Source organism: Caloenas nicobarica, chromosome 2 (genome assembly GCF_036013445.1).
Source record: "Caloenas nicobarica isolate bCalNic1 chromosome 2, bCalNic1.hap1, whole genome shotgun sequence".
In the NCBI taxonomy this organism is placed as follows: Eukaryota; Metazoa; Chordata; class Aves; order Columbiformes; family Columbidae; genus Caloenas; species Caloenas nicobarica.
In genome coordinates this window covers 440,852-455,531 of record NC_088246.1, presented here as the reverse complement: position 1 = coordinate 455,531, position 14,680 = coordinate 440,852, and the positions used below count along the sequence as shown (strand labels likewise).

Sequence of the window (14,680 nt, the reverse complement as noted above, 5' to 3'; positions counted from 1 at the left end):
CCGCTGCCCCAACCCCCCCCTCCTCCCGGCGCGGGGAACAGCCCCCCCTGTGCAAACTGCCGCACCCCCAGACCCTGCAGGACCGGGGCGGCCAGGACCAGCCATCCCTCCCTCCCAGCAGCGGTGGGGACACAGGGACACCCCACCCCCCACTGCCACCCCCCACAGCGAACCCGGGGCGAGGGGGCGGCGAGGGGCCCCCCCAGCAGCACCGACCCACACACTCCCCCTCGCACCAGCCGTCACCCCTTCCCCCCGTCACGCAATAAATACTTCACGCCCGCCGGCCCCGAGCAGGTGCCCACGGCCCAGCCCCACACCCCGGGCCAGGGGCAGTTCCATGTCCCCCCCCGGCTCCATCCCCTGCCCGGGTCGGGGCGTCCGTCCCTCAGAAGCGCAGCTCCCTCAGCTTCTGCCGCAGGTAGTGCTTGGCCTCCTCGATGCCACTCACCTTCTCCAGCTCCGTGTAGGGCAGCTGGAGGGAGGGACAGACGTCAGAGCAGATCTGCCATGGCCACCAGTTCCACCAGTGCCTCCACCAGCACTGCCCCGCTGCCGCCTGGGACAGCCCCATGGCAGCGGGGTCAGGAGGACGGTGCTGGGGGGCTCAGGAGGGGCAGACAAGCCCCAGCGCCGCGTCCCGCTCCAGCTCAGCCCAGCGCAGGGGCCCTGCCGGCACCAGCAGCCCCGGCACCGATCCCCACCGCAGCGGGGACTCGCGGTGCTGCAGAGCTGGGGCTGCTCCAGCCTCACCGTGACCCTGAGCCCTTGTCACCAACACCACGGGGGGACAAAGCACCAAACCCGGCCCCGTCCCACCCCGGGGGAGCAGAGGTGACCTGTGCCCAGGCCCGGTCCCTCCCCTCAGCGCCTCGGGGACAACCCGGCCAGCGCTTTTCCACAAACGCTCTCTAAAAACACTCAAGGCTGGAACAGCTCTGCTGGGAGGACAGGCTGAGAGAGTTGAGGTGTTCAGCTGGAGGAGAGAAGCTCTGGGGAGACCGTAGTGCGGCCTTTCTGGACTTAAAAGGGGCCGAGAATAAAGATGGGGACAGGCTTTTGAGCAGGGCCTGTTGTGAGAGGACAAGGGGTGATGGTTTAAACTAAAGGAGGGAGATTCAGGCCGGACATGAGGAAGGAATTGTTGCCCTGAGGGTGGTGAGAGCCTGGCCCAGGTTGGCCAGAGAGGTGGTGGCTGAACCATCCCTGGAGACATCCCAGGCCAGGCTGGACGGGGCTCTGAGCAACCTGAGCTGGTGCAGATGTCCCTGCTCATGGCAGGGGGCACTGGGGGGCTGGGAAGGTCCCTCCAACACACACCAGCTGTGTTTCCATGACCTGGCCACGTCTCTGCAGCCCGCGGCTGTGCCGGGAAGGAGCCGGCTCTCCTGGCAGAAGCCCCGCTCAGTGACAGTGGCAAACCCACAGCTGCTGCCCAGCGGCACCCGCGGAGCCCGGCCCTGGCACGGTCGCACAGATGCAGCCGCGGCTGCCAGGCACGGCGGGCAGCAGCGCTGGCAGAGCAGACACGGCAACACGATGGCCAGAGGAGCCTTAAATTAACTGCAAGGAGGGTTGAGCTGCCGGGTCAATGAGCTGCGAACAGCGGCACAGCGTCCAGCTGGAGCGGGACCCGCGGCACGCGGCCAACTCCAGTTGGCGTCCTTGTTAGTGACCAGGACGACGGGACGAGCGCACCCGGTGAGGCTGCGGGGAGCGTGGGGGTGACAGCGGACACTGTGCTGCCCTTCAGAGGAACACAAACAGCAGGAACGCCCCCAGGGAAGGGCCACATCCTGCGCCGGGGCAGGGACAACCCCGCACACCAACACCGGCCGGGCCACCGGCTGGGCAGCGGCTTTGCACGAAGGGACGGTGGGGCCCACCAGCATGGAAAGGGCCACCAGCATCCTGGTGGCACCAGGAACAGCACCACGGGCAGGGAGAGGGAGCCGTACAAACGGCTGGAGAGGGGACAGGGAGGGGCCACCAGGGTGACCCAAGGACGGGGCAGCCACCGTGAGGAAAGGCCGAGAGCCCTGGGCAGAGCTCACCCCACCAACAGGGCGCAGAAGCGGCTGCAGAGCAGCTGGAGATCCCTTGGGACAAGGAGCCTGCGGAAAAGCCGAGGGGCAACGGCTACAAGTTACTGCTGGGGAGATTCCGACTGGACACAAAGGGGAAACTTTCCCCAATTAGAAGAATCAGCCACTGGAATAATCTCCCCCAGGCAGGGGTGGGTTCCCCAACGTTTAAGATTCAGCTGGACAGGGCTGGGCCAGCTTGTCTAGACTGGGCTTGCACCAGGAAAGGTTGGACCAGATGATCCTTGAGGTCCCTTAAACCTGGGAATCTGTGACTCTGCTGCCCAGCACTGATGGGACACACAGAGTGAGCAGCGCTGGGCTCCGAACGGGACAGGGACACACAGAGTGAGCAGCGCTGGGCTCCAAACGGGACAGGGACACACAGAGTGAGCAGTGCTGGGCTCCGAAGGGGACAGGGACACACGGAGTGAGCAGCGCTGGGCTCCAAACGGGACAGGGACACACAGAGTGAGCAGCGCTGGGCTCCGAAGGGGACAGGGACACACGGACTGAGCAGCGCTGGGCTCCAAAGGGGACAGGGACACACCGAGTGAGCAGCGCTGGGTTCCAAAGGGGACAGGGACACACCGAGTGAGCAGCGCTGGGCTCCGAACGGGACAGGGACACACCGAGTGAGCAGCGCTGGGCTCCGAACGGGACAGGGACACACGGTGGGGGCCCAGGCAGGACTCGGGGCTGAGTGTGGGACGAGCAGGTGACACTGAGAAGGTGACGGAGCTGGAGAAGAAAACTATGGGAGCACCTGATCTGTATGTACTAACACCTGACAGGAGCCAGACTCAGCCAGTGACAAAGAGCAAGGAAAGGGCACAGGCCTTAAATAGAGGAAGTCTCATTGAAATTTAAGAAAAAGCTCCCCACACCTCCAGCCCAAAGACAAGAAAAGCCTCTTTCACCATGCGGGTAGAGCAGCAGCAGCCTGGAGCAGGTGACCAAGAAGCGGCTGATCTCTGAGACACCCACAGTCCGCTGGACGTGGCACTGGCAGTGGCTCTGGGTGACCAAGGGGACGGGATGGTCCCCGGAGGCCCCACCAGCCCAAACTGCCCTGCGGCTCCACGCAGTGTTGAAAGAGGAAACAAACCTCCAACGAGGAGGAGAACAGAGCGGCACAGCCCCACATCCTGGCACAGCCCCACATCCTGGCACAGCCCTCCGTGCCGTCCCGTTCTGCCCGGCTCCCCAGAGGCCGCGCTGGGGTCACCCGAGCAGCCCTGACCCACAAACCCAGCAGCGACAGTCACCAGAGCTGGCTGGGGACAGGGCACAGAGCCCCGGCTGGGCCAGGCGCAGGGTGGGACAGTCCCGCAGCGCGGGTGTGCTGGGTGCAGGGCGGGCTGGCTCTTGGACGTGGTGGCACAAAGCTGGGAGCAGAGGCAGCTGTGCCGAATGTCCTCAGCCCAGGGCACGCCGGAGCCTGGGCACGCAGTGAGAGCTGCGCTGGGGACCCCTCCTCGTGCCACCAGCTGCTGTGTCCCACAAGCGTCTGGGGACATGGCTGGCCCTGGGCAGTGTCCCCAGGGTCGGCTCAGGCAGAGCTGGGGCGCGTGGCACGGCAGGAGATGGCACCAGGATGGCCAGGGCAAACACAGCCCAGTCACAGGACCGCACAGCTCTGCACAAACACCGGCTGCTGAGCCACTGACGCCGCAAGTTATGAAATGAGGAGGAGCTTCGTGCTGGCACACCATGCCGCCAGCAGCAGGGGAGGTAAGGAGCTTTCAGAAATGGTTATGAGTCTGCTCGTCAGATCTGTGACTGTAATCCAGGTGACCTCTGAAGTGGAGCAGTAAACAGGGCCAAGAGGCCACATTTCTGGGTTGTTTTCTGCAGAAAGATCTATCCTCAAGCTAAAAATCACCCTGCAAACAGTCTCGCAGAAGCTGCACACCTTAAAACAACATCTGAAGTTTCCCAAGAAACCTCAAGCCAATTGCGCAGGCGGTGAAGCCCCGAGGGCTCCTCCGTTGGCAGCTCTCACCGCAGCCCAGCCAGAGCCTGCACCACAGCGGCCAGGGCTCCAAAACCGGCTCTGGAGGGACCTCGGCTCCCTCGCCTGCACTGGCACAGGGCACATGACAGCGCCAATGGCCGAGGTTACAGTGCGGGTGTCACCCTGAGCTACAGCCCCCGCGATTTCCACCCTGTGGTCAACGCTGCTGCTGTGCCTGCCAGGCCCAGGAGGAGCAGGTGCCCCCGTCCTCCTGCCTGCACACAGGGGATCCCCACGGGCCCAGGGGACAGGGACAGCAGCAGCTGTCCCCTCGCCTGCGCGCTGGGGCACCGGGGCTGGTACTGCCCACCAGCCGCCCGGCCAAACTCCTGGGGTGGGGCGGGTGACGAGGAGCTGTGAGGATGAGGCATCCTCGCACGAGCAGCACCACGGCCGCCCGCTGCCCAGCCCCGGCATGGCAGCTCCGCAGCCCGCGGCACAGCACGGGCTCTGCCGGGGGAGCAGCCCCTTACCTGCACCAGGGAGTAGCCCAGCAGCCGCAGGTGCCGATCCCGCATGGCTCGTGAGCCCACCAGGATGTCAGAGTTCTGGCAATAGTGCCACTTGTCGTTGACGGACAGCACCACCCTGCAGGGACAGAGGGACAGCGTCACAGACCCCGCAGGCAGCACCGGCAGCGGCGTCACCCGTGGTGGGACAGCGGTGGATCGCGGGGAGCACCCTCAGCCATGCCATGAGGGGCTGGCAGGGGCAGCTGCACCAGGGGCGGTGGGGACAGTGGGGACAGGGACCGGCTTGGTACCTCTGGATCTCTTCAGCTCCCTGCAGCCCATCTCCCGGCCCCCGCTTGGGGCTGGGCCGGCACGGTGACGGTGGAGGGCCAGTGGCCTCGCTGGCAGGGGGGGTCCTCTCCCCCGGCTCCTCCGGCACAGCCTGCCCGCCCTGGAAGCACTTGGGGTCGTGTCCGGGAGCCTTCTCCTCCTCCTCCTCCTCCTCCAGGATCTTGCCGATGGGGAACCGGAAGAGCGTGGCGGTGGAGCTGCCGTGGGGGGAGCAGTCAGGGGTGCCGGCCGGTGCGGGGAGGCCCTCGGCGGGGCTGCCCTGGCTCTCGAGGGCCGGCTCCTTGCCCAGCCCGCAGTAATAGTCCGAGGGGGGCTGGTAGCAGGGCCCCCCCGGCGCTGGGCAGAGCGCGGGCAGGAACCGCCCTGCCAGGCCGCTCTGCCGGGGGCTGCTTGGTGCCTCCGCAGCAAACGGGGCAAAGTCCTGCAAGTCCGAGGTGAGCGCCAGGATGCTGGAGCGCAGGGCGGCGGTGCTGGGGGACGTGGTGTGGGCAGGGGGGGCCTTGGAGGCCGCAGGGACACGGGACAGCGGCAGCACGGTGCCCGAGCGGTTGATCCACAGCAGGAAGTCTGCAGAGAAAACACAGGTCAGAGCCGGCCCTGAGACCCCCTGGTGATGGGACACCGGCTCAGGGACCCCATGCGCCCCAAGGGGAGGGTGATGGCCAGGGCAGCAGACAGGGCACAGAGGGATTCCCCTGCCAAAGCCACCAGCTCGGTGAGCTCCGTCCTCAAGCACTAGGGACGCAGTGGCACAGGGAAGGTGGTGACAAGGCAGCAAATCTAGTTCTGCCCTCAATAACCCCCCGCCCGCCGGCCCCCTGAGCAGCCAGGCAGCTGCAGGCCTTCTGCAGACCCCAGAGCCCCCCACGCCCCCCAGCAGCCCCCCTGGGCAGGGCCCCACCTGACCTGTGCAGTACCCGGGGGGCAGCACCTCATCCTGCCGGTAGCAGTCCTCCCCCACCAGCTGCCGCAGCGCCTCGGCCACCAGCCCCTTGTAGCTGCGGGAAGAGGGGGTCACAGGAGGCTGCAGGGCCCCCAGTGCTGCCCCCCACAGCCTCCCCCTGAAAACAGCTGCACAGGGATGTGGGGCCCTGGGAGCGAGGAGAGCCCTGAGCCACGGGCTCTGCTGCTGTGGGGCAAGGAGGGGACACGCTCGGCTCATTTGGCAGAAAAGCTCCCAATGTTGCTGCCCCATAGCATATTCTCCTGCTTGGAAAGGGCTGTGGGGCATTGGAACAGGCTGCTCGGGGCAGTGGTGCAGTCATCATCCCTGGAGGGGCTGAACAGATGGAGATGAGGTTCTCAGGGACATGGGGTAGTGCCAGGGGTGGGGGAACGCTTGGACTCCATGATCTCAAGGGTCTTTTCTACCCTAGATGACTCTACAATTCTCACTGCTCCTCTACAGGCTTTGGAGCTCACGAATGCACCTTCACCCAGTGCCACCCTCGCTGGGATCCTGCCAGAGCAGGGTGACAACCCCACGTCCCCCGCAGCACCGCCCGGCTCCCAGCCATGCCGCGTGCCCCCGGCGCTCACCTGTACTTTCTGTTGGCCTCGTCGGCCGTCAGCGCGTGCTCGAACATAAGGACGCGGTAGCGCGGGTCGAGGCGGGGGCCGCTGTACTCGCGGAACTCCAGCTCCACCGCCGCATCCAGCAGCGAGAGGTACCGGCGCACAATCAGCGCGTAGGGGCTGCCTGCAGGGCATGGCCGGCTCAGCCGCGGCACCAACCCCCACAAGCTGGCCCTGGGGAGCCTGCTCAGCCCAACGCTCCCAAAACCCACCCCCGCCCCGCGCTCTAACAGCCCCGACGTACTCATGACATTGGTGATGAAGGCCGGGGAGAAGACTTGGTGCAGGACGGTCTGGGGGAAGTGGCTGAGCTGGAACATGGACATGAGGATGTTGACGGTGGCCAGGGGCGAGCTGCCGGCCTTCTGCTCCAGGATGGCCTCCAGCTTGGGGAAGAGCTCACTGTGGTTGGACGGGCGGTAATTCATGCGGCTGAAGGGAAACACCAGCTTCTGGATCACCTGCGGCAGGAGAGGGGGTCCCAGGATCACAGACTGGTTTGGGTTGGAGGGCCCTTCCCAGCTCCCCCAGTGCCCCCCTGCCATGAGCAGGGACATCTGCACCAGCTCAGGTTGCTCAGAGCCCCGTCCAGCCTGGCCTGGGATGTCTCCAGGGATGGTTCATCCACCACCTCTCTGGCCAACCTGGGCCAGGCTCTCACCACCCTCAGGGCAACAATTCCTTCCTCATGTCCGGCCTGAATCTCCCTCCTTTAGTTTAAACCATCACCCCTTGTCCTATCACAACAGGTCCTGCTCAAATATCTGTCCCCATCTTTCTTATCGGCTCCTTTTAAGTCCGGAAAGGCTGCACTAAGGTCTCCCCAGAGCTTCTCTCCTCCAGCTGAACCCCCCAACTCTCTCGGCCTGTCCTCCCAGCAGAGCTGTTCCAGCCTCGGGTCATTTCTGGGGCTCCTCTGGCCCCTCTCCAGCAGGTCCATGTCTGTCCTGTGCTGAGGACCCAGCGCTGGGCCGGGCAGCAGGACGCGGCACAGACCAGGATCCAGCGCCGGGCTCTCAGCACCATACGGACCAGGGCACAGGGAAGGGACATGGTGTCCCCAGCACCAGCACAGCCCCAGGTAGACCAGGGGACACTGACCTTGCTGTCGAGCTGCTCCCCACGCTTCAGCAGGAAATTTGCGATGGTGTCGAGCAGCCGCGGCTCTCGCAGCCGGTGCCGGGCCACGTACTTGGCAATGAGGGCCATGGTGTAGGGGGTCAAGTTCTCTGCCTTCCTGGGGAGCCACTCTGCAGAGCAAACACAGTGAGTGGCATCGGGGGGACACCCGCCAGAGGGGACACCCATCGGGGGGGACACTGGCCCAGCGCAGCTCTCCAGCAGCCAGGGCAGGGGTGGCAGCACAGGCGGGGACCACTGGGCAGCAGGGCCATCGTTCATCAAACCTGGCGCCTGCCAAAACCCACCACGTTACAGGGCTGGTGAGAGGCAGGTTCCCACCACCTGCACCCAGAGGAACCCTGGGAATGCGCACAGAACAGGGGCCCTTCTGTGGAACCCCTGAAACCAGCCTGCTCCCCGCCTGGGGCAAGAGGTCAGCCCAGGCAGGGACAGCCTGGGGCGCAGGGACAGCCTGGGGCGCAGGGACAGCCTGGGGCGCAGGGACAGCCTGGGGCGCAGGGACAGCCTGGGGCGCAGGGACAGGGTGGCCACGGTGCAGAGCATCCCCGGCTCCCACCTCTGCTGCCACCAACCGCCACAGTGAGGCCCCAGCTCACAGCCCCCGGGGGTCTCTCACAGCCCCCACATCCCACGGGCCAGGACAGGAGTCCCCAGGCTGCCCAGGGCGCAGAGAGAAGCCAGTGTCCTCTGCTGTGGGCACGCCTGGGACCCCCGGGCCGAACTGTCCCCATCCCCTGCCACACCTGCCATGCTGCGGATGAATCGCTCCTGGCGGTTCTCGTAGAAGAGCTGGGAGCTGAAGATGGCCTCCAGGGCCTTGTTGTTGGCCTCCTGGGCACACAGGGCCAGCATCTCATCCAGGAGGGCCAGCTCATGCTCCCGCATGGCGCTGACCTGCCCCAGCGTGTGCCGCACCAGCCGCAGGATCTTGCGGTTGTTGACGAGCTGCTGGTCGGAGGCGGCGTGTCCCTGCAGCGCCTGTGCGCGCAGCCGGTAGTAGGAGAGCAGCAGGAAGAGGGTCTGAGGGTGCCGCTCGCGGTCCAGGTGCCGCTCCAGGCTGCTGAGGCAGGACTCGACCAGCGGGTGCGGGCTGGACGGGTGCAGCCGCATCACGCTGCTGAACACCATTGACACGTCCTTCTGGTTGAAGCGGCCCAGGCGGCTGCGGGACTCGTCCTCCAGCACCCGCACCAGCGGCGACTCGCCGGGCAGCCCTGCGGGGAAGGGGTTAGGGACACCCGAACCGCCGGCACCACTGGCCCCGCGGTTCTGGCGCCCATGAGAGGGTAGATGTGCCGTGTTGGCGAGCAAACCGAAGCGAGGAAGGGTTTGGTAAAGGCTGATGGGAACATCAGTGCCTCAGCACTGCGGAACAAGTCATGCAGGGCCCTGGGATTATCCCCCCACCCCACGGCTGTGGGAGTCCTCCAGTTCACCCACAAGAGCAAGGTGACTTTTAAAGTCTCTAACTTCTGAAAGATAAATAATGCACCTCAAAAAGTACTTCAAACAAAGCTCTGGTTGCAAAACAAACAAGATGCCAGCACATTACAAAATAAAAGCTCTCCACGTACAACAGGAATTAATCCCTCCACAATCCCAAGCTTGTCCTGTTTCCTTGTTCAGCTTTAGCTGTTCAGACTCAGCTCCTGGGGGAATCACTTCCCCCACCTCTTTTTATTCAGCCACGGTCAGAGCGGGGCCAGGCACACAGCACGGTTACGGCAAGAGGCAAAGGGTGTCCATGTGTCGGGAGGGACGTCTGCTGGCGGCGCAGGCAGCACCGTGCCCACGCGAGGGCCCGGCAGCCAGGATGGCGTTTGGGAAGGCATAACACAGCCCACGGGCCAGTCGTTGTGTTTTATCCCTCATCGAACATGGGTCAGGAGATGGAAAGTGAAGAATTGGATGGAGCAGTTGCTTTGTTCCTTAACAAGGCCTCAAACAGGCGCGTTCGCATTGTATTAATGAGCAGCTCAGGGCGGTGAGGGCGACAGCGGAGAACATGGTGCAGATCGGGGGGAGCGGCCCTGCAGCCAGGAGCCAGTGTCAGCAAACACACCAACACCGGGGCACGGGACAGTAGAACCATCCCACTGCACAGCATCTCCGGTTCCTGCACCAACACACGGCCCGACCTGCTCAGCCCGCGCCAGGAAAACAGACACGGGGATGGCAGGGGCTGCACGGGGGGACACGGAGCACCGGGCACTCCCAGACATGTCCCCTCCTCATGGGCACCCCCAGACATGTCCCCCTCCTCACGGGCACCCCCAGACGTGTCCCCCTCCTCACAGGTGGCAGAACCTGCAGGGTTCCGGCCCAGCAAAGGGGGAGCCCCCAGGACACAGCCCAGCAGGACTCAATGAGCCCGAACCCTCCTCCCAAACATCAGACACTCAGTGACCGAGAGCTCAGGGTTTGCAGAGGTTCAGCCAAGACCTCACACCTTGCACATTTGCTGATTTTCAGGGACCGGAACAGAACCTGGGGAGCGGTTTATCCTGATGGCGCAGCCAGCGCTGGCACCACCATGCCGGGCGCAGCAGCAGCTGAGCCCCGGAGCAGCCTGTCCCCAAGCCCCTCCTGCTGCACCCCGACCAGAGTCCGACTTTGGAGGGACACGGCTGCACCGCCATGGAGCCAGCACAGCACACGCATCCACACACGAACCCAGACACCAGCTTCTGTTCAGTGCGCATCCTCGCACGGCAGTTGGAACAACACGCTCCTTTTTCACCTCACGACCCCCCGTGTCCCGTGGCAGCCCTGACACTCACCCAGCGCGGCAGCGGCATACAGGCAGTTGACGATGCTGAAGTTATCGAACTTGGAGCAGCCGCTGATGATGGCCTGGCAGAGCGCCTGGAACTCGGGCTGCTCCAGCACGTGGCCGGGCGCTCGGCTGTCCCCGGTGCCGCCGGCCGGGCCCTGCTGCAGGAGCTGGCCCAGCTTGTGCAGCGCGATGGGGTAGTGGCTGGCGGACACCTTGCCCGGGTTCTGCGTGACCCAGCGCAGCACCTCGCCCACGCTGCGCGACCGCTCGATCAGCCGCTTCATGGTGAAGAAGGTGTCGTAGCTCATCTTCTCGTGGATGAAGCTCCAGCTCTTCCTCTTGCCGTGCCCGCGGGCCCGCCCGGCGTCCGGGGCCCATGGCTGCAGCAGCCCCTGCCCGTAGGGGTCGAGCGGCAGTAGCACGGCCCGCGGCTTGGCCTTGCCCGCGCAGTAGCAGGCGGGGAACATCCCGGGGCCGCTGCGCTCACGGGCAGGCGGGCCCGGCGGGGCGCGGGGCCGGCTCAGGGCGCGCAGCCATGGCCGCAGGCGCAGCATGGCCGGGGCTCGGCGGGGCGCGGGGCGGCCGAGCGGCGGGAGACCCTGCGGGGACAGCGGGGTGAGGACACGGGGAGCCCCGGTACCGGGACCCCGGCCCGCCCCGCCCCCGCGCTGATCCCGCCCGGTACCGGGACCCCGGCCCGCCCCGCCCCCGCGCCGGGCCGCCCCCGGGCCCGGCCCGCGCTGATCCCGCCCGGTACCGGGACCCCCGCGCCGGGCTGGGCCGCAGCGGGACCGCGACGCCCGGCCCACCCAGGCCCCCATCCCCGGGGCCGCCCATGCCCGCCCCCGTCCCCCCGGGCCCCGCTGCCCGGCCCTACATGGCGCTGGCGGCCGCGCTGGACCCGCCGCCGCCCCGGCCGCTCAGCAGCTCCCGGACACCGAGTCCGCCATCTTCCCGTCAGCCCCCGCAGCGCCGGGGAGCCCGCGGCCCCACCCTCCGCGCGGCCCACACTTCCGGGGGCGGAGCCAGGCGCGCGAGCTCCCGCAGCGGCCGTAGCGACGTACGTAAAAAGCCACCCCGCGTCCTCCAATGAGCGAGCGCAGTGCCGGCGCATGCTCGCTGCGGCTCTGCGTGTCGCGTGGCCCGAGCGCAGGCCCCGCCCCCCGGAGCCCCGCCCCCGCGCACTCAGCCGGACGGGCGCGCACAGTCTCTGCTCTTTAATCGTCACGGAGCGCACGGGAGCGGCCCCCCCGCATCGGGACCCGGGCACCCCCGGGCCATCCCCGCGCGGGGCAGCAGACACCGCGGCCCGCCAGGGCACCGTCGGCCCGGGCACGAGTGGCAGGCGGGACGGATGGACGCTCTGTGCAGGGCCGGGGGGCACCGGGACACCCCCCCGAGGTAGCACAGCCCCGGTGCCACGGCCTGCGGGGGAGCTGCCGTCCCCTGCCCAACACCGGCTCCCTGGGCCCCGCTGGGCCCTGCAGCCCCAGTGCAGCCCCCCCACAACACCGGGTCCTGCAGCCCCAGGGCAGCCCCAGCCCAGCCCGGCTCCAGGGCCAGCAGGCTCCAGCAGGACCAGGCGGCCCCGGCGCGGCGCCTCCTGCGGACACGGGGCTGTGCTATCTGCGGTACATGGTGAAGGCCATGAAGCTGAAGAGGAGGGTGAGGCCGGCCAGGAAGGTGGTGGCGGTAGCGGTGAAGACGTGGCGGTACTGCAGCTGGCAGTACCAGATCACAGCCAGCATCAGCACGAAGAGCGGCAGCATCAGGCTGCCCACGTTGAGGGCGGCGTGCACGGGGTCTGCGGAGGCGTGGGGGCCGGCGGGCGCGGGGGCCGGGCTGTGCTGGGAGATGTGGCAGTGCAGGACGCTGTTGTGGCCCAGGTGCAGGGCCGCCAGGCTCTGAGCGTCGTCGCGCAGCAGCTGCCCCTGGTAGATCAGCCGCACTTGCTGCTCCTGCCCGGGGAAATGGGCCCTGGGACGGGGAAAGGAGAGAGATGTCACGGATCCACCAGGACGGCATCCCCTCTGCTCCCACCCCAGAGCGCCCGCTCTGCCCTGGTCACCTGCCCCCGGCACTACCTGGAGCGAAGGCGTTTGGCAGGACGGGCTGACGGTGCTGCCAGGGACGGGCACGGGGAGCACCCGCACAGGGCGAGGGCGGCAGCTCCACGTCCCCGGGGAAGGGCAGAGCCGCCCGGGGGCTCGGGCCGCCCCAGCAGCCGCGAGAGGGCCCCGGCGGTGCCGGGAGAACCGGCCCGCCCCTCCCCTCCCCTCACCTCTTCAGGGCGCCGACGGTGTCGCCGGGGCGCACCCGGGCCAGGCGCTCCGTGTCGTTGAGGAACTTGAGCCGCAGGACCATGGTGGGCTCGGCGGGGCCGCCGTCCTCCTCCGCGGGCGGCCCCTGCGCCGGAGCGGCACCGGCCCGGGGCCGCAGCCCCGCCGCCAGCCCGCCCGCCCCTTCGGGCGCCGCCGCGGCCGCCCCCGCCGCCGGGGCCTTGTGCGGGACGGGGCCGGGGGCGGCGGGCGGACCCTCCTCGGGCAGCGCGGCGGCGGCGCGGGGCGGCGCGGCGGGCTCGGGGGCGCGGGTGGAGGCCCAGGCCAGCCCCAGCACCACGGCCACCAGCAGCAGGGCGAAGAGCACGGTCACCTCGTCGCCGACGCCCTCGATGAGCGCCATGGCGGCAGCGAAGCGCCCGCGGGCACGGAGCGGCCCGTCAGCCCGGCCCGGGCCCCGCACCTGCCGCCATCGCGCCGCTTCCGCCCGCCGCGGGGCACGCCGGGAGCTGTAGTCCCGCTCTGCGCACGCGCGGAAGCGCAGCCCGCGGGGAACGCTGGGAGCTGTAGTTTTGATCTGCGCATGCGCCGCGGTCTCTCCGCGGAGTACGCCGGGAGTTGTAGTCCCGTCCCCGGCGCTGGCAGCGCCTCCCTACGGTCAGTGCCGGGTCGGGACTACAACTCCCGGCATGCCCCGCGCCAGGAGGGGCCTCCGCCGTCGGGCTCCTCGGCCACGCCCCTTCTCTCCCCCGCCATTGTGGGTGCGAGGAGACCCGGCCCTGCTGGGGCCTAGCCGAGCCGAGCCGAGCCGAGCCGAGCCGAGCCGGGCCGGGCGCTGCTGGACGGGCTGCAGGGACGGAGGCAGCTGGAGCCGCTCTGCTGGGAGGACAGGCCGAGACAACCGGGGTGTTCAGCTGGAGAAGAGAAGCTCCGGGGAGACAGTGCGGCCTTTCCGGACCCATAAGAAAGACGGGAACAGACTTTTGAGCAGGGCCTGTTGTGATAGGACAAGGGGTGATGGTTTAAACTAAAGGAGAGAGATTCAGGCCGGACATGAGGAAGGAATTGTTGCCCTGAGGGTGGTGAGAGCCTGGCCCAGGTTGGCCAGAGAGGTGGTGGCTGAACCATCCCTGGAGACATCCCAGGCCAGGCTGGACGGGGCTCTGAGCAACCTGAGCTGGTGCAGATGTCCCTGCTCATGGCAGGGGGGCACTGGAGGGGCTGGGAAGGGCCCTTCAACCCAAACCAGCTGTGATGAGTCTGTGAAACCGTCCAGCTGACATGTCTCACACAACTGAAGCAGCGTGAAGTCAGCAGTTCTGCTTAAGAGCAAGAATATTTTCATCATTTAACCAATATCCTGTTCTTCGCTTTACACACAGAGAACTGGGGGCACTGGGCACAGTGTGTCGGGTCTGGTGGCAGCTGGACCCTGTCCCCGTGGGAAGGGAACCTGCCCCTGGTCACTGCGGGCACTGTCACCTCTGGGGACGCTGCTGACCAGCCTGGGGAGGGCGGCGGGGCAGGCGGGCTGTGCGGCCCAGCGGGTGCTGCCGGGCACCCATGGGTGCTGTAGGACACCTGTGGGTGCTGTAGGACACCCATGGGTACTGTAGGACACCTATAGGTGCTGTAGGATACCCGGGGGTGCTGTAGGACACCCATGAGTGCTGCAGGACACCCATAGGTGCTGCAGGGCACATGTAGGTGCTGTAGGACAGCCATGGGTGCTGTAGGACACATGTAGGTGCTGTAGGACACATGTAGGTGCTGCAGGACACCCATGAGTGCTGTAGGACACCTGTAGGTGCTGCAGGACACCCATAGGTGCTGCAGGACACCCATAGGTGCTGTAGGGCACCCATAGGTGCTGCAGGACACCTATAGGTGCTGTAAGGACCCCCATGGGTGCTGTAGGACATGGAACTGAGGTGTTCTGTCTCCTGGGCTGCGGGACAGCAGCCGCGGGAGCCCAGGGGGGATCTGCTCCTCAAAACGCCCCC

General features: G+C 67.1%; 2 protein-coding genes across 2 annotated transcripts; both read right to left on the bottom strand.

Annotated features, from left to right (window-relative positions):
- Nucleotides 1-166: 166 nt before the first annotated feature.
- FASTK (Fas activated serine/threonine kinase) lies at nt 167-12,016 on the bottom strand. Its single transcript, XM_065630062.1, has 10 exons — nt 11,276-12,016; nt 10,403-10,997; nt 8,366-8,836; nt 7,581-7,729; nt 6,724-6,940; nt 6,444-6,603; nt 5,811-5,902; nt 4,865-5,471; nt 4,575-4,689; nt 167-475 (listed from the first exon to the last, which is right to left on the bottom strand). The coding sequence occupies exons 1-10, from the start codon at nt 11,510-11,512 to the stop codon at nt 389-391; spliced, it is 2,730 nt and encodes a 909-aa protein (XP_065486134.1). The 5' UTR covers nt 11,513-12,016; the 3' UTR covers nt 167-388.
- On the bottom strand, nt 11,601-13,167 carry TMUB1 (transmembrane and ubiquitin like domain containing 1). Its single transcript, XM_065630096.1, has 2 exons — nt 12,680-13,167; nt 11,601-12,375 (listed from the first exon to the last, which is right to left on the bottom strand). Exons 1-2 carry the CDS (start codon nt 13,078-13,080, stop codon nt 12,021-12,023), a joined length of 756 nt encoding a protein of 251 aa, XP_065486168.1. The 5' UTR covers nt 13,081-13,167; the 3' UTR covers nt 11,601-12,020.
- Nucleotides 13,168-14,680: the final 1,513 nt, after the last annotated feature.

Excerpts from the sequence above, each read along its gene's own strand:
- FASTK (XM_065630062.1), bottom strand. The coding sequence starts at position 11,512 with ATGCGCCGGCACTGCGCTCGCTCATTGGAGGACGCGGGGTGGCTTTTT. Across the intron at positions 8,837-10,402 it reads GTATGCCGCTGCCGCGCTGG|GGCTGCCCGGCGAGTCGCCG; the intron begins GTGAGTGTCAGG and ends CCTTCCCCGCAG. Across the intron at positions 6,604-6,723 it reads CTTCATCACCAATGTCATGA|GCAGCCCCTACGCGCTGATT; the intron begins GTACGTCGGGGC and ends CATGCCCTGCAG.
- TMUB1 (XM_065630096.1), bottom strand. The coding sequence starts at position 13,080 with ATGGCGCTCATCGAGGGCGTCGGCGACGAGGTGACCGTGCTCTTCGCC. Across the intron at positions 12,376-12,679 it reads ACCGTCGGCGCCCTGAAGAG|GGCCCATTTCCCCGGGCAGG; the intron begins GTGAGGGGAGGG and ends TCCCCGTCCCAG.